The following is a 22,783-nucleotide window of genomic DNA, read 5'->3' as shown; positions in this document are numbered from 1 at the left end:
GCTATATTTAGGTCGGCAGCTGCAGCTATTTCGTTATCCATGGCAAGCAAATTGGGTTCTGGCCAACTGCTCCTAAATGAGGCAGAAGCATCTTTGCAGATTGGGAAGCTACTTAGGCTGAAATGTAAAGGTAAAGATGAGAAAGTGCTCAGTAAATTGATAGAATTGGAAGTTAAGGATAAGGCGGTGATGGGTAAAAGGGGTAGTAAGACAGATTAACTGTATCTGCTGTGGTGTTTTGGAGTGTAATTTTTGTTTTAATGAAGATCTTATCCTGGAACTTTAGAGGGTTAGGCAAGTCCATTAAAAGGAGAAAAGTCAAAAAACTCCTATTTGAAAGGAAGGTGGATGTGGCACTATTTCAAGAAACAAAGAGACCTATTATCACTGAGGAGTTTGTCAGATCTTGTTGGCCTGGTGATCAGATGTCATATATGGTTGTGGACTCAGAGGGTGCAGCTGGTGGACTACTGTGTGTCTGGAGTCCACAAGTGTTTCAACTTCTGGACTGTTGTAGTAACAGGAATTTTATCATTTTGTCTGGCACTCTCTTCACCAGTTTAGCCTGCGCTATTGTAAATGTGTATGGTCCAACTGATGGTGCTAGCAGGAAAGGGTTATGGGAAACTCTGAAGAGTTTAAAGATAAGTTTTATCAACCCTTGGTGCTTGGGGGGTGATTTCAATGAGGTTAGGAAATTAGTTGAGAGGGTGGGTTGTTCCCAAGGGAGTGGAGGTATGAAGGATTTTAACGAGTTCATTGATAATATGGAAGTGTGTGACTTAGCAATGTTGGGGAGAAAGTTCACTTGGTGTAATTCTCAGGAAGGTGTCAAATGGAGTAGGCTGGACAGGTTTCTCCTCAGCCCAGATTGGTTGCAGAAGTTTAATTTGAAATTATGGGGATTACCAAGAAGGCTCTCGGATCATAGTCCTATTTTACTGATGGAAGATGAGAGAGATTGGGGCCCAAAGCCATTTAGGTTTCTAAATGCCTGGACCCTTCATCCGAACTTTAAAATTTTTGTGCAGAAAATTTGGGCTGAATCTCATATAAATGGCGGGGCTGGATTCAAATGTTTAAGGAAACTGAGTTTACTCAAAGTAGCATTGAAAAGTTAGAACCTTGAGGTTTTTGGTAAGGTGGACTTTAATCTCAAGCAATTTGAGGAGGAGATACATGACTTGGATTTTGTAACAAGTCCGCGGGGGACCTCGCTACAGTTCGGACTCGATTTGTGTCACGGTTCTTAATCTGAACCAAAGAGTCCAAATCTGGCAAATCGTTTTGAGAAAAACATATTTTTTTTGAAAGAAGTGCCAAACATGGACTGCTTTGCCAGATACAGAGTCGCCACCTAAATATTTTAAAATGGGAGAATTTAGGAAACCCTGACTCGGTGCCGAAGGCCACATGTCCGTCATCACCGGAGTTGTCTCGGCTCGGGAGCTTGGGTACGATCGGGGAAGGTCAGCTATGAGCACCCCCTTTCGCCCGGTCCGAAGACCGGCCTCTACTAACCATGATATCCGATTTTGAAAATGTTATGCGCTCTTATCCCGATTATTAGCCCAGAATTACTATGTTATGCGCACGGCAAACAAGTATAGACTAGATTGCCTAATTTGGAAACAAGCATTGCATATCCGTTTGCTTTGAAAAGCGCTTTGGAATTTGCTACTCGCAAGTAGGCTAAAATACGGATTTCAATGAGTTTTTCCAACTCAAACAATCCAACCTTCACCCACAGGCATTCAATCAGTTTATCACATAAGCATTTAGCCGCATGGCAAGCATACTGTCATGGCAACACTCACACGCATGCGGGATGCTAAAGCATGAATACTTACATCGTACTCCGTGCCAAAACAATAAACTAGTTAGCAAACATGCATGTCCTAATTCATGTTAAAAATGGCTAATGCATCACATGCAAAAATGCAATCTTGACAGGCTCGGCTAACCTAAACATGGCATGTGAAATGCGATCAACTATCACATATTCAATTTTGAATTGAAGTACAAATGCAGTTAGCGTGATGTACTGAGCCTAATGCACGCAATACAAATGCATGAATGCACGCATGCATAGCATAAGGTATGCTGATTTAAACGTGCCCTATTACTAACCATCAAAGCAGGTAAGTAAAAGGGAAGAAAGAAGTGGGGATTGGAAGACATACACACCACTCACGCACACTTATTACAAATTTGCCCTCGCTCGGAGGGACCAAATAAATAATACAAATTAATTAACTACTCAAGCTAATTAAATATCACAAACTTCCTAATTAGTTAACAAACTACTTTGAACTAGGAAAAGCAGTAAACCGCCTCGGGAGGAGAGCTCGATGCAATGCATGCTCGGTCCTGCTCGGAAATGCACCGCCATGCATAGGCTGCCTCTGTTTTCCTTCCTTTACTCCTCTGGAGGCTGCCAAAACCTCAGGATTGCTTCTCTGGACATTGAGGAGTACCACCGGCTGAATAGGATTGCCACCGGCAGTGTGGTGTAGTCACCGGCACAAAATGAATCCATCGGCAGAGAAAGGATTGCCGGTTGGCACTTGGCACTGCCGGTCGGCAGAGTGTTCCTGCAGGATCTGCAATTGACAGCAACAGAGGGCAAGGCAAAGCATGGCAGTACAATTCAAGGCATATATGCACCAATCACGTCCCTTATCATGTTTGTGACTCAAAAGGACATGTGCCTCGATTCTCGGACCACCAATCACGCATTTCTATGCATGATGGCCCAAAGAGTCAAGTGTGCAACTTTCATGTCAAATGAAATGCAAACCAAACAATCAAACCAAGGCCCAATTCCTATCACCAAGTCAAGGAACAAGGCATGCATGCAAGATGCAATGCAACCTAGGCATACAAGCTAAGGATGCAACATGGCATGGCAAGACACTTATGCAAGCATACAAGCAAACATGAGGCAATGCGAATGGATGAAAAGATGGACTTAAACATGATTTGGGCAGCTCTATATAGGCCCAAAACAGTGGCCAAAGTGACCAAAATAAAGGACCAAAACACATACACACATGCACATGTTAAAGGGACAACACTTAGGCACAAGTTAGGCAACTCTCAAGCACACTTGAATGAGGATATCATGGGCAATTGGCATGCAACCTAAGCTCTGAAAATCATGTTAAAACATGGTGCCAAACCAAGCAACAAGGCAAGCTAAACATGCAACAATGGTCCAAGTATTTGAAACAAGTCAAAGGGACTCGAACCATGGCTAAGCCAACCAAGCCTCACAAGGCTAAGAGGGCTTAAGATAGGTTCAAGACAGACCTAGACTATGCAAAAGGAGCCCCCTAGATGGCATCTAAGTGGCTCAATTTCAAAGCATGCACAATGGCCAAAACATGGAACATGCTACACAAGCTTTCAAAGCATTAAAGAGGCGTCCAAGGTAAACATATAGGCATGCCAAAGGGACTGAAATGACATGTAGGGTGGTTCCAAACCACCGAAATGATGCAAGCAACACATATTACACATCCACATACTTGAAGTATACAAGCTTGAATACAAAGGGGCTATACTAAGCATGCCAAATCCGACCCAAACAACCATGGACAGACCTAAGACATGGCAAAATATGCACAAAACCTTCACAAGACTAAGCCTAAAACATGCTTGAACAAGGGCTAACAACCTAAGGCATATTAAGGCAATAACAAGGCATTACATGGTAGGTATGCTAAGCATGCATGGTGTACCAAAACCAACAATAAACAGAGGCATATTATGATATAATAGGCACAAAAAACAGCCAAGGCATGGTCAACATGAAGCTTAGCTAGATGCTCCCTCAAGAGGCCAAAAATGGTCCATTTCAAGGACAACAAGGAGAGGGGGTGGCCCTCCCCTTTTGGATACTTCAAGGCACCATCTTCACCACTGAAATCCCTCAAGATTTCAGTGGTGAAGAGGCCCAAACACCAAAGTCTCGAAACTCACTCAAAATAGCACAAAATGAGGCCTTACAAGGCTTAAGAGGGGTCAAACAACCTCAAACCACAAAACACTCTTAATAAACAATCAAGAAGGCTAAAAAACAGAACTTTTTTATGTTATACACTAAGCACAAAAACAGTTCAAAGATAGGTAAAAACACAATGCAAAAATGGGGAATAAAGGGACTAGATTCTTACCATTGAAGCTCTCTTTAACAATGGTGCTCCAACAGCTCCTCCAAGCTTGAAACCACTCAAGAACCTTGGGACCTCAGAAACTAAGGGAAGGTGAAACACTAGGTGTTTGTGTGCAATAGTATGGACTAAAACACCTAGAACACAAAGAGAGAAAAAGAGATATCGGAGATATGTATGAACCCTAACCCTAAAACCAGAGCTTCTCTCTCTCTTTCTCTCCCCAAAAATGTCTAACCAACCAACCCTAAGCAAGGGAGAGAAGGGCTCCTCTTATAGAGCCTCTTGTCTTGTAAAGCTTACAAGACAAGTTTCTAAAGAGGGAGATCCCTCCATACACGTGTATGGAGGGGAGCCAAATGCAAGACAGCTGTGACAAAATATCTGCAAAAGCAGATGCACAGTAGTCGGCCGGCCAAAGATGCCATTTTGGCAAAATTGAGTGCCGACCGGCAATATACATTGCCGGTGGAAGCAAAAACCAGCCGGTGGCCTCTGGCCATGGCCGGTGGTGTGTGGGGATGCCTCACAAGGCATTCCCTGCCCTTCCAAGGCAAAATGCAAGTGTTTGGTGCAAAACCAGACACTAAACGGTCGAGTTCGGAGATCCTGAGGCAAGGCGCGTAGCCGAGACCTCCGGGAACTCCAAACGAACACAAACATGGATGATCACCGGGTGTTCAAACGGTGACGTCCAAGTCTTGAGGACGGTCAAAAATGGGGTGTCTACAGATTTGGTAGCTGAACGAAGGCCACTTACTGATGCAGAGAGATCTAGGCTTAGGGAGGGAAAAGGTGAAGCATGGAATTTGAGCAAAATGGTAGAATGGGTATGGTTGCAAAAGTCTAGAGCTAACTGGTTATTAAAAGGGGATAGTAATACCAAATTTTTCCATGTCATGGCTTCCACAAGAAGGAATATGAATGCTTTGTGCTCTATTGAGGTTAATGAGGCATTGAAAGAAGATCCGAAGGAAATAAGAATTGAAGTGCTTAATCACTTTCAGAGGCAGTTTGCAGAGTCATGGCTCAACAGACCATGCTTATTTGGTCCTTTTAAATCTATTAGGAATGAAGATGTGCAAGTTGTTTTGCAAGCTGAGTTCACAGAATCTGAAGTTGTGGCAGCTCTTAATAACTGTGATGGTAACAAGGCTCTTGGGCCTGATGGTTTTAACCTTATGATGTTTCAGAAGTGCTGGCAAATAATTAAAGGGGATGTGATGCAGTTCATGAGTGAGTTTCATACCAATTCTAAGTTGGTCCTTGGTATTAATAGCTAATTTGTAGCTTTGCTTCCAAAGAATGAAAATCCTTCTTCTCCTAGTGACTTCAAGCCTATTAGTCTCATTGGGTCATTGTACAAAGTGCTATCCAAAGTTTTATCTAGTAGACTTAATGTAGTACTACCAAAGATCATCAATGAATCTCAATCTGCATTTATAGGGGGTAGAAGTATTCTTGATGGCATCTTGGTTGCTAATGAGATTGTTGATGGTTGAAAAAAGAAGCAAAAGAAAGGCCTTATTCTAAAGCTTGACTTTGAGAAAGCATACGATTCAATTAATTGGGAGTTTCTTCTCTCCATGTTATCAAATTTTGGATTTGGCTCAAAATGGATCAAATGGATGAAGGAGTGTGTCTCAACTGCTAAAGTCTCTATCCTAGTGAATGGATCACATACAGTTGAGTTTAGCCCTCAAAGGGGGCTTAGACAAGGTGACCCTTTATCCTCTTTTCACTTCAACATTGTTGCTGAGGGTCTTAACATTTTGTTACATAGAGCTGTCTAGGCTGGACTCATTCAGGGTGCATCAGTTGGTTCAAATGGCCTTATTATTACTCACTTACAATTTGCTGATGACACAATTTTGTTTTGTGAGGCAAAAAGGGAGGAGGTGCCAAATATCAAAAGAATTTTGAGGTATTTTGAAATTTTGTCTGGGTTGAAGATTAATTATCATAAGAGTGTAGTATGTGGGGTTGGAATTAATGAAGAGCTCACCAAAGAGTTTGCTGCCATTCTGAATTGCTTGCATCACAGGCTACCTTTGAAGTAGCTAGGGATGTCATTGGGTGCTAATCCAAGGAGAATAAGGACTTGGCAACCTGTCCTTGATTAATTTAAATCAAAACTAGCTTCTTAGAAGAGAAGGCTCCTTTCTTTCGCTGGTCGGTTGACAATGATCAAGTCTGTGCTATCTTCATTACCAGTTTTTTGCCTATCTTTGTTTAGAATGCTTGAAGGGGTAGCCAAGGAGATTAATAGGATTCAGTCTAGATTTCTTTGGGGGGGGGGTGATGAACTTAGAAGGAAAATTCACATGGTAAAATGGGAGGACGTCACCGAAAGCAAAAGTAATGGGGGTCTTGGCATCAGAAATGTGAGAACCATGAATGAGTGTCTTCTTCTCAAATGGTGGTGGAGATTTGGGAGTGAATCTGGTGCTCTTTGGAAACAAGTAATCCTTAGCAAGTATCTACAAGTTGGTCGGTCTTGGTGGCCAGTCCAAGGTGCAAATTCCAGGTTATCTATGGTGTAGATGGATATTTTGGGGGTAGCTGTCAGGTGCCCTGAATTGCTGGAATTCTTTAAGGCCAACTCAAGGATCATTATTGGGGATGAGAGGCTCATAAAATTTTGGCTAGATTTGTGGTTTGGAAGCGATTGTTTAAAAAAATTATTTCCTTGATTATTCTTTGTGTTTATTCATAAAGGTGAATCAGTGGCAGTGGTCAAAAGTAGGAGTAATGGAAATGAGGAGTGGGATTTGGTTTTCAGAAGAGTTTTTTTTCAATGGGAACTTGAAGAGTTGAGGAGGATGAAGGAGCTGTTACAAACTGCTCCAGATCTCAGGAGTGGTGTATTAGATGGGTTGGTTTAGGCTGCAGATAAGTCTGGAGTCTTCATTGTCGATTCTGTCTATAAGTGGAGTGAGCTATCTCCTACTTTGCCTGCAAATTTGAGGGATATTATCTGGAAAAATGCTGCCCCTCCAAAGGTGAATTTTTTTGGTTGGTTAACATGGAAAGGGAGGATCAAGACCACTAGTTATTTGCAAAGGATTGGAGCACTCAGTGCTAATTTTGATGCTAATTATAAATTTTGTAGGAATGGCATGGAAACTGCCACTCATGTGCTGCTGTTGTCGTTTAGCTAGCGAATTTGGTCCAATATCATTGGCTGGTGGGGTGTATCTTGGGTGCAACTGGGATCACTGGCTGGAGTTTTTCAGTGGTGGACTGGTTATAGATGCAATAACAGACTGAAGGTACTTTGGAAGATAATCCCACTGGCAGTGCTTTGGTCTTTGTGGAAGTAGAGGAATGAAATCATTTTTAATGACTCACAGGTGGACTTGGAAAAGTTGTGTGAACTTATTAAAACACGGATTGCATTGTGGTTCCGAGCGTATACTCCTTCTTTCGGTTATTCAGTTAATGACTTAGTGTTAAATCTGCAAAAGTGTGAAATTCTGCATCATGCACTGATGGGGTATAACCTGTGAACTGCTACACTCTTTTGCTAAGGTTGCTGCAATGATGGGGTTTGGTTGGAGCCTTTCTGGGTATGTTGGTGTGCCGCCTCTCTGGTTTATTATTGTTGTTTTGGTGTAGTGCATCATGATCTGTTGGGGTTTAACTTGTGTTGGGGTTGTTGCAATCTTAGTGCTAATGCTGCTATACTGATGGAGTTTGTTTGGAGTTTCTTTGTTCTGTTGGAGCCTCTCTTGCTGTCGCTAATGTGTTGCTGCTTATGGGGTTTGCTGCTGGGGTTTGCTTATGGGGTTTGCTATTCTTATGCAGATGTACTGCTGGAGTTTGCTGTTCTAGTTTGGCTGGTTTATTTGGTTGTTCTATTCTGGTTTTTGTTCTGCTTTCATGCTCTTTTGTTCTGCTCTGTTGCTTTCTTTTGTTCTCTTTGTTGGTTTCTCACCAACTAGGAGGTTGGAGCTTTGTTTAGCTCCAAGCTCTTCTTTATTGATGTATCCGTCATACTTTGTATTGTTTTATCATCACTAAAGTCTTTCGTTTTTGCCGATCAAAAAAAATGTATAGATGGCCGTGAACTGTTTGAATTCCTTTTTGGAATGGTTGGCTTTCTCTTTCTTCATCAACAAAGTTTCACTTTACTGATAAAAAAAATGTATAGATGGCCGTGTGTGAGCTGTTTGAATTCCTTTTTGGAAACTGTGTTTTTTTTTTCTTTGAAAATTGAAAAAAAATCAAAGCTTTTTTCCATTTTTCCAAAAATACTTTTTAAAAAATTCTACTTTCTTAATTTTCGTATTTTTTTGTTTTTACTGAATTTTTTTAATATTTTAAGCAATTTTTTTACTTTTTAGATACACCTAACATAAATATACCTAAAAAGTAAAAAAATTGAAAAAAAAATCTTTTAAAAATTCACTAAATACCAAAAATATAAAAAAATACAAGAATTCAGTACATTTTTTTATATTTTTTATCTATTTATTAATTTTTTAAAATATTTTTTCACAATTTTTTTACTTTTTAGATACATCTAAGTAAGGTGCATCTAAAAAAGTAAAAAAAATGTTTAAAATTTTAAAAATATTCACTAAAAACAAAAAAATACGAAAACCAAAAAACTCAATTTTTAAAAAATTTAATATGAAAAACTCAAACCAAACATACTGAATAATTTGAACAGACACAAGCTCACTCCCATCTAAATAGAATAAGAGCCCCATGTCCAACACTTTTCAACTTCCCCATTACACACATACGTGCGCTAAGGGTGAGTGTGGGTCAGTTGCGGCCATAGAACTTCCAATCTACTAACCGTTTATCAAATTGATGGATTGTAAAAAATCAATCCGTATCCGTCTGCCAATTCGGTGGATGTGGATTGAGCAGATGACTGCGAATCGGTTTGGCGGTTTAAAATTTTATAAATTTTCAATACAATTCAACTTGTGCACTTCCTAAAAAAAAAAAAATTATTACAGTCAATTACTTAAAAAAGTATTATAATCACTACATGTCTCATCCAAAGAAAGAAAGAAAGTTTGAAACTTTAGAATATTACAATCACTGCATGACTCATCTACATATTACATTGACAGCATGCCTCATCCACATAAAGTATTACAATCTGTGGTTCTTAAAATATAAAAACAATTCAAACCACCAAAACCATGAACAGAGCAGTAGTAAAGATTGTATGCCTCTGTATTGTTATATCTATATATGTTTTTGAAAACAAAAATCAACTAGCATATATCATCTTTTTTATTTATTATTTTTAGAGTTAAATTTTAAAACAAAAAATATAAATAAAAAATACATTTATTTTTTTAATTAAAAAAATATATTCAAGTTGAAAACTCTTTTTTAACAGAATATATTTAACTTAATATTTAAACTTTTTTTCAATTACAAACATAAATAGAATATCTAAACAAATTGAAAGTACAAAATTTTACAAATTACTAAAGGTGCTCGCGGTTTGGCGGTTCGGTTGCGGCCAAAAGAACCTCAAATCAGCTATCTGTCCAAAACTAGGCGGATTGGAAAATGTCAATCCGCAACCGTCCACTCGGCATCATGCATCCGTCCAAAATGCGGCGGATTGGTTCGGTTCGGTTCGGTCGGTTTGGACGGATCGGTATATCCGCTGCTCATCCCTAACGTGCACTATATCTCTTTCTAGTTTAGGAATGGAACAAACTTGACGTTTTAGGGCATGAAAGGAACTCAGGAAATAGAAACTCAACTTTTATACATATTTTAAAATGAGTAATGCTAGAGACCCTAAAAATTTTACCAAAAGTTCTACTAAATGTCTCATGTGGGTGTGAGACCCCACAATGTGGTTCCATGTGGATCCCACACCTATATAAGGCATTTGGTAAAATTTTTGAGGTCTCTAGCATTTTTGTTTTAAAATATATTGATCAAATAATATATATATATATATATATATATATATATATATTAATAGGTCCCATTTTTAGACTTATTAACTATTAAGTCTTATTGATAAATTTATTAGTCTCTCTTATTTTTATGAATAAATTTACAGTAATAAATCTATTAATCAGAATCTATAAGTAAATAAATCTAGTTAATATGACTGATTAGTAAGTCCCCTTATCTTTATTTTTTTGGTTATAACTCCACAAAATTTGTTGTATATATAAACAATATAAAATTACTTTTTTTTTTTTTACCCATAGAATTCATTGAAAATATTAAGGTCAAGTTTGACAAGTTGAAAAAAAGTCAAAAAGTCAATAAGTCAAAAAGTTAAAAAGTTATCACTATTCACCAAAAGTAAAAAATTACGGCTGCATAACTCCCAATTCTAATTTTTCCCTACACACTAATTTATACAATTTTTTAATACACATTTTTTCATAAAAAGTCAAAAAGTTAACCCAAACGACCATATTTTTTTCCTCAACTTTTTAGTCTAAAAAGTCAAAAAGTGCACTTATTTAGGACATTCCAAACAATCCCTAAGTTAAGTGAGAAATCTAATTTTTAAATTATCGTATTATTAAGGGCATGACCATTCTATTTTTTTTTTTTGTTTATATTTACAAAAATTATTATATAAACTTGTTTGGTAAGTTTTTGATGAGTTTATAAATAGATCTCTCAAATTATAAGTTAAATTAAAAACTAAAAACTGAAAAAACATATTTAGGGGTTGTTTGGGATGACCTAAATAAATATACTTTTTGTCTTTTTACGAAAAGATGTGCACAAAAGTAAAGAGGTTATGTGATAAAAAAAGGATAAAAAAATAAAAATATAGATTATTTAAGACTTCCCAAACTTGACCTTACAAAAGTTTAAAAATTGAAAAAAAAGGAAGGGGGGGGGGGGGGGGGGACACGGAAGTAATGCGAAGGAAGTCGGATGCACAATGCATGCGTAGCATTTAAGGAAGCATTGTCTGTTTATTTATCATTTTTAACTTACTAAAGTTTATAAACCATTCAATTTTCAGTTTATTTATTTATTTATTTATTTTATATTTACAAAAAAAATTTAAAATTATTATATAAACTTGTTTGTTTGGTAAGTTATTGAATTTATAAACTGGTCTTTCAAATTAAACGTTAAAGGGAAAAAAAAAAAAAAAAAGAAGGAACAAGGAAGCAATGAGGAAGGAACTCGGATGCACAAGATACGGGAGTAGCATTTACGGAAGCATTTTTTTGTTTTTATTATTTTTGACATGCAAAAGTTTAGAAACTGAAGAAAAATGCAGAAAGAACACGGAAGCAATGCGGAAGACTTTGTGTTGCTCACATGGTTAGCTGTTTTTTTAATATTTTATTTAAACTAAACGTGTTTTCAGTCTTTATTTTTCTAAAAATAAATAAAAACTAATTTACAATTTTATAAATATAAACGTTATCAAACACTACTTAAGTAAATCAATTATAATTTATTTTTCACAATAATTATAATGTTATATTTCTCGAGTAATTTTATATGATTTTATAGTTGAAATAAATCAGAGTCATTGACATTGATATAAATCATAATGATTGAGATAAATTTCAAATATTTTCAATTGTTAAGATTATTAATTTATTCACACTTTTTCATGATGTATAGATGATTTTTTTTTTTTTTTTTTTGATCAGCAAAAAAGAAAACTTTATTGATAATAGATGAAACATATATCAATAAAGGAGTTGAAATGCACAAGTATCAAAGCCAAGCAAAATGATCCCAACTAGGTTGACACCATTGAATAAGCCCAATCATATGCTAGCAATCAAGGAGTTGGTGAGAAGTCAACCAAAGGAACCCCAAACAGGAAAACCAAAAAACCTACCTCACAAATGACAAACCCATAAACCTAACCACGACTCAGAAACTCAAAAAATGATACAAACAGATACAGGCACAAATAAAGGCAGACCTTGTTGAAGAATGATTCAAAGTCTAACTCGGTCTCTTCGGGTTATTAGTAGTGTCTGTAATTTTCTGAGTTTGTTTAGTCAATTGGGTAGTTGATATTGTTGCTAATATTATGCTAGTGGTTGTAGTGGGTTTACATTAGTGACTTAGTGGTCCGTAAAATTCTGTTTGGTTGTTTTGGTTGTAAGCCTATATAGGCACATTTGCTTCAGTATTTTTAATGAATTGAATTAGACGACCCAAAAGTTCAGACTTTCTATATTTCTTTGTATGCCTCTGTTTTCTTTGTTTTGCCCCTTGTTTCAATGTTATTCATTTTGATCTCCAGTAGACCCCAAAAAGACTCCACCATAACTCACTAAAGCCTACAGCCAATGCCCCTTGCTATAGAATTTAATTTGCCAGAGGTTAAAGACAAAGTCATTCACATAAAAAGATACACCTGGGATGAGGCCCTTACCCACAAAGCCACTATCATTTTTGATTAGATCACACTGTCCCAACAGATTGGGTTGAGTGCTATGAAACACCACCTTATTCCTATGTTTCCAAATGGACCACAAGATTGCAAGTGGTATAACTTTCCAAATCTTCTACACAAATTTATTGAAGGAAAAATTAGCCCACCAAAATAAAACATCTTCCACTGATTGGGGTATAACTCATTGAACACCCCACCACCTCATAATATTAGCTCAGACCTTCCAAATGAGAGGACACCACAACAATATAAGATTAACATACTTCGCTTCTTCATTGCAAAACACACAGGCAATATTAGCACTCCTATTAATGACACCAATTCTTTGAAGATAAACTCTAGTTTGAGTTTATGCCTCCAAACCAACCATACAAAAGTTTTAACTTTTAGTGGGAAAACATTGTGCCAAACCATTTTAGCTAAAACTCCAAAATTATTTTGATGTAAAATGAAATCACACCATCTATACACATATGATGCACTAAAGCAGCCAGAATTCTCAGTCTTCCAACAAAAAGTATCTTCCTTATCACTAGCATTTGAAAGCAAAAAAACCTCCTAGTCCTTTAAATTAATACGAAAACTCTGTTCCCAGTCTGATAATCCTTTTCTGAGATCAAGCACTGCATTGACTGATTTATCCTTACGTGAGAATCTAAATAGTCTTGGAAACTATTCCTCTAGGCATCTATCAGCAACCCATCTATCCTTCCAGAACAAGGACCTTACCACATTCCCAATCATAATTTGAGTGTTGTCAACAAAGCACCTATGGGAATCAGGTCTTGAGATCACCACAGATAGGATATCCTTTCAAATTTTAGAATGGACTTGGGAAACCACTACAGATGCATACCAAGTATTCCCTAAATACATATTACTTTCTTCCACAACTCTTCTGTAGGAATAATTCCTTATGTGTACGGTGTGAAACACATAAACATTGCACCAAATACATTACCAAATTATATAAAAAAAATATAAGTTGAAAACAACGTAAATTGTTTGGGTAAAACCAAATCAAATCATATGTAGAAAACTATAAATACTTACAAACAGATTGTATAAATCTAGAATTGATAACAGGTTGATCAAGGCTTGTTGTGGACACAATTTCTTTAAGAAAAATTCGTCCCCCGCTATGGTGCTTACGAGTTTTTATTGGACGTTTATCTTTCAAGATGCAACGATCAAACTTTGCAGAATCAGCACTACCACGGTAAGTCTTGCAAACTTTATTGTGCAAAATTCTCTTACAGAAAAGACAGAGTGTAGAAAAAAAGAAACACGAGATGAATTCTATGCAAAATGAATGCAATGGGATTGTATTTATATAGGTGAATTAGTGGTTTTTCAAAAGATCATGGTGACTTTTCAATGAAAAGACATATATCTTTTCCATGTAGAGATACAAATCTTCCATGGAATCAGTGCAAAGAACACAAATGATTGTTCTGTCAAACATATTTGAATTTTGAATCGAATCTGGTTCAATTTTGACCCAAAAATATAACAAATAAATTTAATTTGAAATTAAATAAATTTCATTTTAAAACCATACTCAAATGGTAGCCAATTTCTCATTCACTTATTGATGGTTTCTATTGTGAATCTTACAATTCTTATTAATCAAAACTGTATCTTACACTTGTATTTATATAGTAAACAAAATATATAATCTATACAAAATATCTAATCCTAACTAACTCTCTTTAACCAGCCCAGCTCCTATTTAGTCTAACCAACTATATAACAAACTATCTAACCACCACAACTGATTCCATTGTAGTATGCCATCTTAACATTATTATTACAGGCCTGTGATGAACAAGCTATACCATGCAAAGGCTGCAGCTCAGGTGTGCTGTGAGATTGTGATGGTTATCATTATGTTTCAGGTGGTTACAGGTGTTATATAATGTGTCTCTATGAAGCTCTTATCATGGAATGTAAGGGGTTTGGGTAAATCTGTAAAGAGAATGAGGGTCAAATTACTGCTTAAGGATAGAAAAATTGATTTTGCTTTTTTCCAAGAGACAAAGAAAAGTGAGGTTACACCAGATTTTGTAAAATCATTATGGCCTGTGCATGAAATGGAATTCATGGCAGTCAACTCTGAAGGGAGAGCTGGTGGGCTTCTGTGCATTTGGAAATCAACTGTTTTCAAGCTATCACAGTGTTGTAGCACAAGGCATTGCATTGTACTCTCAGGTACTCTTCTTCCAAATTTTAACTGTGTTCTTGTCAATGTTCATGCTCCTAATGAAGTTAATGAGAGAAGTAGATTCTGGAATGTCCTGTATGGGTGGAGATCTAGCTTCTATAATCCATGGTGTCTAGTTGGTGACTTCAATGAGATACGGAATCTTGGGAAAAGAAGGGGGTGTTCTAGAAGAGACAAAGGGATGAAAGAGTTTAATCTATTTATAGAAAATATGGAGCTTCTTGATTTACCCATGTTGGGAAGACAGTTCACTTGGTGCAATTCTAATGAAGGTGAAAGATGGAGTAGAATTGACAGAGTACTCATGTCAACAGAGTGGGTGGAAAAGTTAAATTTAAAGTTATGGGGTCTAGAGAGAAGTGTTTCAGATCATTGCCCCCTGCTACTGGTCGAGGATGGCAAGGATTGGGGTCCAAGGCCATTTCGGTTCATAAACGCTTGGACTTCACATCCGAAATTTGGAGAAGTTGTGAAAAAGTCCTGGGTTGATTCTACTTTTACTGGCTGGGCAGGTTTTATTATTATGAATAAGCTGAAGGTTCTACGTTCAGTTTTGAAAAAATGGAATGTAGAGGTCTTTGGCAATGTTACTCATTCATTGAAAGTAGCGGAGGAAGAACTCCATGCAATTGATCTAGTGGCTGAATCTAGAAGTCTTATGCAGAATGGGGTTAAAAGAATGAGAGAAGTTCGAAAGGAAGTATGGTTATTAAATAGGAGAGAAGAATGGTTATGGAGGCAGAAGTCTAGAGTTAATTGGAGTTTAAAAGGAGATAAGAATACAAGATTCTTTCATGTCATAGCTTCAAAGAATTCTATGATAATGGATGCTTAGCAAAAGGTATCAATAGCTCTTTCATCACATTGTTACCTAAGAATGAGAATCCAGGTGGTGTTTCAGATTATAGACCAATTAGCCTTATTGGATCTCTGTACAAAATTTTGTCTATGGTTCTAGCTTCTAGACTTAAGAAGGTATTGCCTAAAATAATTGGAGAATCTCAGTCTGCTTTCATTGGGGGGAGGAACATTTTAGATGGGATTTTAGTATCCAATGATGTAGTAGATTGGTGGAAAAGGAAAAAGAAGAAGGGGGTAATTTTGAAACTAGATTTTGAAAAAGCATACGACACGGTAAATTGGGAGTATCTCTTTAATATGATGTCAAGCTTTGGATTCCAGGATAAGTGGATTAGGTGGATGAAGGTGTGTATACAATCAGTTAGAGTTTCAGTTCTTGTTAATGGTTCCCCGACTAATGAATTCTGTCCAGAAAAAGGACTCAGGCAAGGGGATCCGTTGTCTCCCTTTCTTTTTAATATAGTGGCTGAGGGTTTGAATATATTATTCCAAAGAGCTAAAGCATTGGAGTTAATCAAAGGAGGTGTGATTGGCCTAAGGGAGGTTAATGTTACCCATTTGCAATTTGCAGATGATACAATTGTGTTCTGTGAGGCAGAAGAGAACGACATTTTGAGCGTTAAGAGAATCTTGAGGTGTTTTGAAGTGCTCTCCGGATTGAAGATTAATTTTCATAAGAGTACAGTTTGTGGAGTAGGTGTACAGGAGGCAGAGGTAAATGTTTTCGCAGGAAAATTGAATTGTATGATCCAAAAGTTACCTTTCATGTATCTTGGTTTACCACTGGGGGCTAGCCCAAGAAAGAAAAGCACATGGTTGCCGGTAATCAATAAATTCAAGTCTAGGCCGGCGTCTTGGAAAAGGAAATTACTATCGTTTGGCAGTAGGTTAACATTGATCAAAGCAGTGTTATCTTTTCTACCAGTGTACTACCTCTCTTTGTTTAAATTGCCTGCAAATGTATCAAAATTGCTGGACAAAATTCAGGCCAGGTTTTTGTGGGGAGGTTCAGAACTTAAAATGAAGATCCATCTGGTAAAATGGGAGGAGGTTACCAAAACAAAGCACTTGGGAGGTTTGGGGATTAAGAAATTGAAGGAAGTCAATGATTGTTTACTAGCCAAATGGTGGTGGAGATATGGTAGTGAGGACCGTGTGTTGTGGAAAGACATTTTAATTAGTAAATATGGCAGCTCTGGAGGTAGGTGGAGACCAGATTCTGGTAGCAGTGACCAATGTTCAAGAGTCTAGAGTGATATTCTCAGGTTGGAACACAACAATTCTAACCTATTTTGCTTCTTTATGGATAATTCTGTCATTCAAGTAGGGAATGGTATGAGGGTTAGATTTTGGGAGGATAGTTGGGCATCCAACAAATGTTTGAAGGAGGATTTTCCTCGATTATTTGAGTTGTCAGTAGAAAAAGAGGTCACTCTTAAGTAGATGATGGATAAAAGAAATGGCTTATCTGAATGGAAGTTGAGTTTCAGAAGGAATCTGAGAGTTTGGAAGGAGGTTGAGATGGAAAGACTACAGTCCATTTTGCTTTCATATGACCCATCTTTATCAGAAAAAGCTGATGCATTGGCTTGGAAGGTGTCATCTTCAGGTGTGTTTACAGTTAATTCAATGTATAATAGAAGATGTGTAGAGCAATGTTTGGGGACATCAAGGTTGATTTGGAATAATATTTCTCCACCAAAAGTTTAGTTTTTTGGTTGGCTCGCTTGGAAGGGTCGAATCAAATCAAGAGCTTTCCTCCAAAGAGTGAGGTGTCTTAGTGATGAGGCTCAATTGAACTGTGTTTTTTGCAGCTGTGAGGTGGAATCAGGGTGTCATGTTCTGGTGCAGTGCCCCTTTGTTTGGAGGATCTGGACAAATTTGCTGAATTGGTGGGGTTTGATTTGGGTGATACCTGAAAAGCCCAAAGGGCTATTGGATTGGTGGAGAGGGTACAAATGGAGAAAGATTGAACAGAAAATCTGGGAGGCAATTCCTTTGGCAGCACTGTGGTCTATGTGGAGGCTTCGAAATGAGTGTATCTTTAATGAAAAACAACCTATATTGGAGGAGGTTTGTGAGCTAATTAAAACTAGAGTTGCATTGTGGATTACTGCAACCTCTAGCGAATTCCAATACTCAGTGCATGATGTGGTGGCCAATTTGGATCAGGTAAGGCATGCATTACATTGTGGCTGACTTGGTGGTATTGTTGGGGGTTTTATTGTCCACATTGGTGAGCAAATTGGGGTAAGTAATATCAATAGTCTGAAATGTAGAGGGTCCCGAACAGATGTTCTGGGTTGCCTCGAGGCAGAGAAGCATGCAGTGATCAGAAGAAGCCTATCTGATGGGGGTCTCAACTTAGGGCGCTGCAGTGCTAAGCCTGCTACTTTTGCATTGTTATGCTTAGCCTGCTGTGGTGATGTTGGTGTAGAGTTGCTGCTGTTCGTGATGAGTTGTTGCTGTGTTGTTCTGCTAGCTGATCTATTGCTCTAGCAGTGGGATTTTTGGATGTTTGGTTTTCGAGGGGCTGCAAAGGTATTTCTAAATAAAATTGTGTATCATGTTGCTGCTGTAATCTGCCTGATACTGATCTGGGTTGAATAGAAGTGTCCAAGAGTCTAATATTGCAGGTGCTACTTATTAAAGTGTATTTGTTCTACCTCTGGCCAACTAGCAGCAGCAGGCAATGTTTGATGGTGGAGATGGTTGGCCTACATCCTCATCTGGATTGCTGTTGAAAGCAAGGAAGAAGACTTCATCCTCATCTGTGTTGTTGTTTGTTGAGCTTGCTGGTTGCTAGTATGTCCTGTTAGTGGGCTGCTCTGCTGGTTCTAGTTGCTGGTTTTTTGGTTTTCCCTTTTTCTCTTTGTCTTTGGTTTCTTTCTTCCTCGTTGGTTCCTCACCAACTTGGGGGTGCTAGCAAATGATAGGATGGGCTTTTTGGTGCCAACCTAGTTGGAATCATTCAGCTCATTGTGATGCTCCTGCACTCCTCTTTTCTTTATTGGTGTATTGTATTTTGTACCTTGTACTAATTTTACATCAATAAAGCTTCTTTTTTGCTGATCAAAAAAATTATGTTTCTACTTTGTTTATCTTTATGTTTCCATACCATCTGCATTAATTCTGATCCTTTTAGCCTTACTAAAACAGAGGTCGGTATAGTTATGTCAAAATTGTTTACAGGGGAGGTCAATGTAATTTACACAAATGAAAATGATGGTGCTTTCAAAATTTCATTGGTTTTGTTTTTGAAAACATGAAAAGAGAGCATTTAAAATTCAATTCGTTGATTATCTAGCACACTATTATTTTCTAATTCATTTTGTATGTGTCTACATATATGTAAATTATTAACAGGCAAAGGCGGAATGGGTCATTGAGAGGACTAGACACAGCAGAGTATTTGATAGAGAACAGCAAGTGCACCTGTGTTGCAGTTCAGAAAAAGGGCCAAGATGGAGGCTATCTTCTCAATACTAAGTCCCAGAGAAACTTTTGGCTCTTGGCTTAAATTTGCATTTCATGAAAATTCAATGTCCCCCTTGTTTTACTGCATTCATTCATTCGTATCATATCAGTTTTGTTTGGATCAAGAATTTGTTAAAGAAAAAAGAAAAAGCGAAAAGAAATAACATGCTTTGTATCATTTTCGTTTTCCATTTTCAAGCTGATGTCGAAAACTTATTGGAAAAAGTGCATTTAAATGATAACAACTCATAATAATTATACTTTTATGAAGCTGCAAGTGAATCTGTGTACGGTGTAAATAAGAGTTGTGGCGCGAGACAGAACTCTTACTTCAATAGACTTGCGCTTTCATGAAATACAATTATTGTTTCTGCTTAAATGTAATTTTTCCAAATTTATTTGGCAAACTATTTTTGAATTTTTTTCCCCTCTAAAAAGCACTCCATTTTTTTTCCCTGATACTTTTGAGTTGTCTTCATTGTTTGAAAACTCTTTAAGCACAAAAATGAAACAAACTGTGTTTTCAAACTTTTCTTTGTTTTTGTTTCCAAAAACGTAAAAAAAACAAAAGCTTAAAAATGAAGGGAAAAAAAAAGCCCTTAGTTTCTACTTCATTTCGCTTTTCTCTTGCATTTTCATTTTCTTTACAAATCTATCAGAAAATCCAAGATCCAAACATGGCATTCATGATTTAATTTTTGTTGTCACATTCCTAGATCCAATTTGACTTGCTGCTGTCTTTTTACTGATTTTGTTTTTGTTTTTGAAGTTATAAACTTCTCTATTGGTTTCTCTTAGAGAAAACCTTATGTACGCTTTTAACATTCACAGTTAATGAGGATTGTAAATATTTGGACGAGGATGGATGTGGAATTTGCTACATAAACTGACTTCTCTTTAGTTAAATTTCACACCATGGACCAAACTGGAACATTTGGACTTTGTTTGGTTTGATTTTTCAAAATTATTTTTAGAAACATGTTCTTGTCTTTAGTCAACTCCCCCTCCCCCCTCTCATATTTTAGTTATTTTTTTTTATACTTTTTATACTTTTTAGATGCACCTATAATCTAGATGCTTCAAAAAATAAAAATAAAAAAGACTACAATATGAGAAAGTTTGCTAAAGACCAAGAAACCCAAAATTTTCCATTTACCTTTTTTTGTTATTTCTATTTCTATTTTTTTATTTTTTTGAGAAGTGCAAGAGTTATATTTATTCACTAAAACAGCATTAGTATACATTAAAAATTGATTATTTGTGCTTTTGAACCTACAACTCTATGAAGTACAAACACTTTTACGAAGATGGTGTGTCGAGTTAGACACTGCATCAAATGTCAATATGACACAATACTCATTAGACATTTTCCAACACAACACTTGAATTCGACAAATATAGGTTGGTCTTCATTTTTAATTACTAATGGTTTGAAAAATTGCTCTGCAATTAGATTTTCACTATCATTTTGTAACAAAATTTCAATATCTTTTAAAAAAAGGATTAGTCTTTTTGATCAACAATGAAGAAACCTTTATTGATGATGGAGAGCCTTGCACGAAGGAAGAAAACATCAACAAAAAATGAAGGGATGATGCAAAAGCCATCATAGCGAGATAACGCAATCCTAACTAGGTTGGCACTAAACAGCTCACACAATCACAAGGCAGCACCAAACTAAGAACCTGTTGGTGAGAGACTAACAGATACCTACAATACAGCAACAGAGGCTGCAATACAGCAACAGATACACACAAGACAACAGCAACAGAGAAATCAAGACAACAGAAAAACCTTATGGTAACAGCAGCCCAAGTCACTTTTAATCCACCCAAAATACCAAAGCCTAGCAACCACTACATACTAGACCCCATCAGATACAAAAACAGCATCAACAAATAGCAACAAAAGATACCAAGACTGCAGAAAACCTTATGCTAATAGAGGCTGCAAAGCATCAACAGATATACCAAAGACAGCAGCAACAAAGAAACAAAATAGCAGAGACACCTTATGCTAACAGCTGCCCAGGTCACCTTTAGACCATCCAAATACCAGACCAGCACCCACTACATACCAGACCCCATCAGATACAAACCAAACAGCAACCCTCTGATTCTAGCAGACCTAGAAGCAACCCTCAGATTATATTAGCCCTCAGATTCTAACAAAACCATTCATTAGTATAAACAGCAGCCCAAATTCTAATAGACTTAGTAACAGCCCTCAGATTATATCAGACCATACATACCAGATAGACCAGTCCAGAATCCAACTCAGTAGTCAAAATGTTGATTAAATCCATGGCAATTCTCAACTGCATTCCTTAATCTGAACCCAATTGTTGAATAGATCCATGACAGAGTGCATGTTCCCTTTTAAAGAAGCTTTAACCCATAAAGCAAATCTAATCTTAATAAGTTCACCTAACTCAAACCCACAAGGCTGCACTCCATTAAAAATACAATCCTTCATTAACTTCTAAATGGACCAAAGTACAACAGAGGGCAAGGCTCTCCACAATCTCCTAACTGGTTTCTTATGATTCCAACCTAACCACCAATGAAATAAGCCATCAATAGTCCTTGGCACTACCCATATACACCCCTACCAAAGTATTAAATTAGACCACACCTTCCATGAAAATAGACAATGCAATAAAACATGAATAGCAGATTCATTTTCAATTTTGCAAAAAGCACATAATATAGAAGCATTACTATTCAGAACACCTATATGTTGTAAGAAGACCCCTGTTTTCACTCTATTCCTCCATGCCAACCACCCAAAAAATTGGATCTTGGGGGGAATGCCATTATTCCACACAAACTTACAAATTTGAAGAGGAGGGCCCAAGAGGGAATCACCAAATCGATATATATCTGAGACCTTAAACTTGTCACCATTAGACCCATTTCAAACAGGGCAGTCTTCTTCATCCAGTCTTAGAGGAGGGGTCACTAGTAGCACTACTGCCAACCTGTTAACCTCTGCCTTTTCCCAATCATATAATGACCTACGAAAAAAGAAGTTCAACCCCCCAGAGCTGGATTTCCTCTCAAAAAATAAGACAGTGTGCCTTCCTTTGCAATTGACAAACTAAATAATCTAGGGAATTCATCTTTAAGGCACCTGCCTCCAACCCACTTGTCATACCAAAACTTGATTATACTCCCATTGCTAGCCTTTATCTGATACTTCTCCACAAAGAACTCTACAAGAGGTTGATTATGACTAGCAATTGCAAGAACATCTCCCCAGATTCTAGAAAATCTAGCTGATGAGTTTAAAGGTGGGAGCCAATGAACCTCCTCAATCATATACTTGCTGCACAACATTCTTTTCAAAAGTGCATTTACTTCACTTCCAAAATTTGTCACAATGGTAAACAATTTAAGACTTGGATATGCCTCAGAACAAAAGTATCTGTTACTTCAACACAAATAAAATATATTACTAATATGATTTCACTTTAGATCAACAATAAAAGACAAAAAATTATAATTGTATATGGCCTATATAGTAATTCTTCGTCCATAAATATATTTTATATGATAAATATATAAAATTATACATTTTGTGTCTTCATTTATGGTGTTTTAAAAAAAAAAAATTATTATTGATGAGTTCGTGTGGTATCATGTGTGAATAGAGACA

The 22,783-nt window shown here is 37.0% G+C and overlaps 2 protein-coding genes across 2 annotated transcripts; both read left to right on the top strand.

Moving 5' to 3' along the window:
* Window positions 1–260: 260 nt before the first annotated feature.
* Window positions 261–1,121, top strand: LOC145795736 (uncharacterized). The gene has a single exon (XM_082880614.1). It carries the CDS (start codon window positions 261–263, stop codon window positions 1,119–1,121), a length of 861 nt encoding a protein of 286 aa, XP_082736740.1.
* Window positions 1,122–14,492: 13,371 nt separating this feature from the next.
* LOC114289441 (uncharacterized) lies at window positions 14,493–17,092 on the top strand. Its single transcript, XM_082880613.1, has 3 exons — window positions 14,493–15,493; window positions 15,592–16,850; window positions 16,977–17,092. Exons 1-3 carry the CDS (start codon window positions 14,493–14,495, stop codon window positions 17,090–17,092), a joined length of 2,376 nt encoding a protein of 791 aa, XP_082736739.1.
* Window positions 17,093–22,783: the final 5,691 nt, after the last annotated feature.

The sequence above is a fragment of the Camellia sinensis genome, chromosome 7, assembly GCF_055761805.1.
Source record: "Camellia sinensis isolate YWXY chromosome 7, ASM5576180v1, whole genome shotgun sequence".
NCBI lineage: Eukaryota > Viridiplantae > Streptophyta > Magnoliopsida > Ericales > Theaceae > Camellia > Camellia sinensis.
This window is presented reverse-complemented; position numbering and strand designations above follow the sequence as displayed.

Excerpts from the sequence above, each read along its gene's own strand:
- LOC114289441 (XM_082880613.1), top strand. The coding sequence starts at position 14,493 with ATGAAGCTCTTATCATGGAATGTAAGGGGTTTGGGTAAATCTGTAAAG. Across the intron at positions 15,494-15,591 it reads GAAGTTCGAAAGGAAGTATG|CTTCAAAGAATTCTATGATA; the intron begins GTTATTAAATAG and ends TTCATGTCATAG. Across the intron at positions 16,851-16,976 it reads TAAATATGGCAGCTCTGGAG|GGAATGGTATGAGGGTTAGA; the intron begins GTAGGTGGAGAC and ends TCATTCAAGTAG.
- LOC145795736 (XM_082880614.1), top strand. The coding sequence starts at position 261 with ATGAAGATCTTATCCTGGAACTTTAGAGGGTTAGGCAAGTCCATTAAA.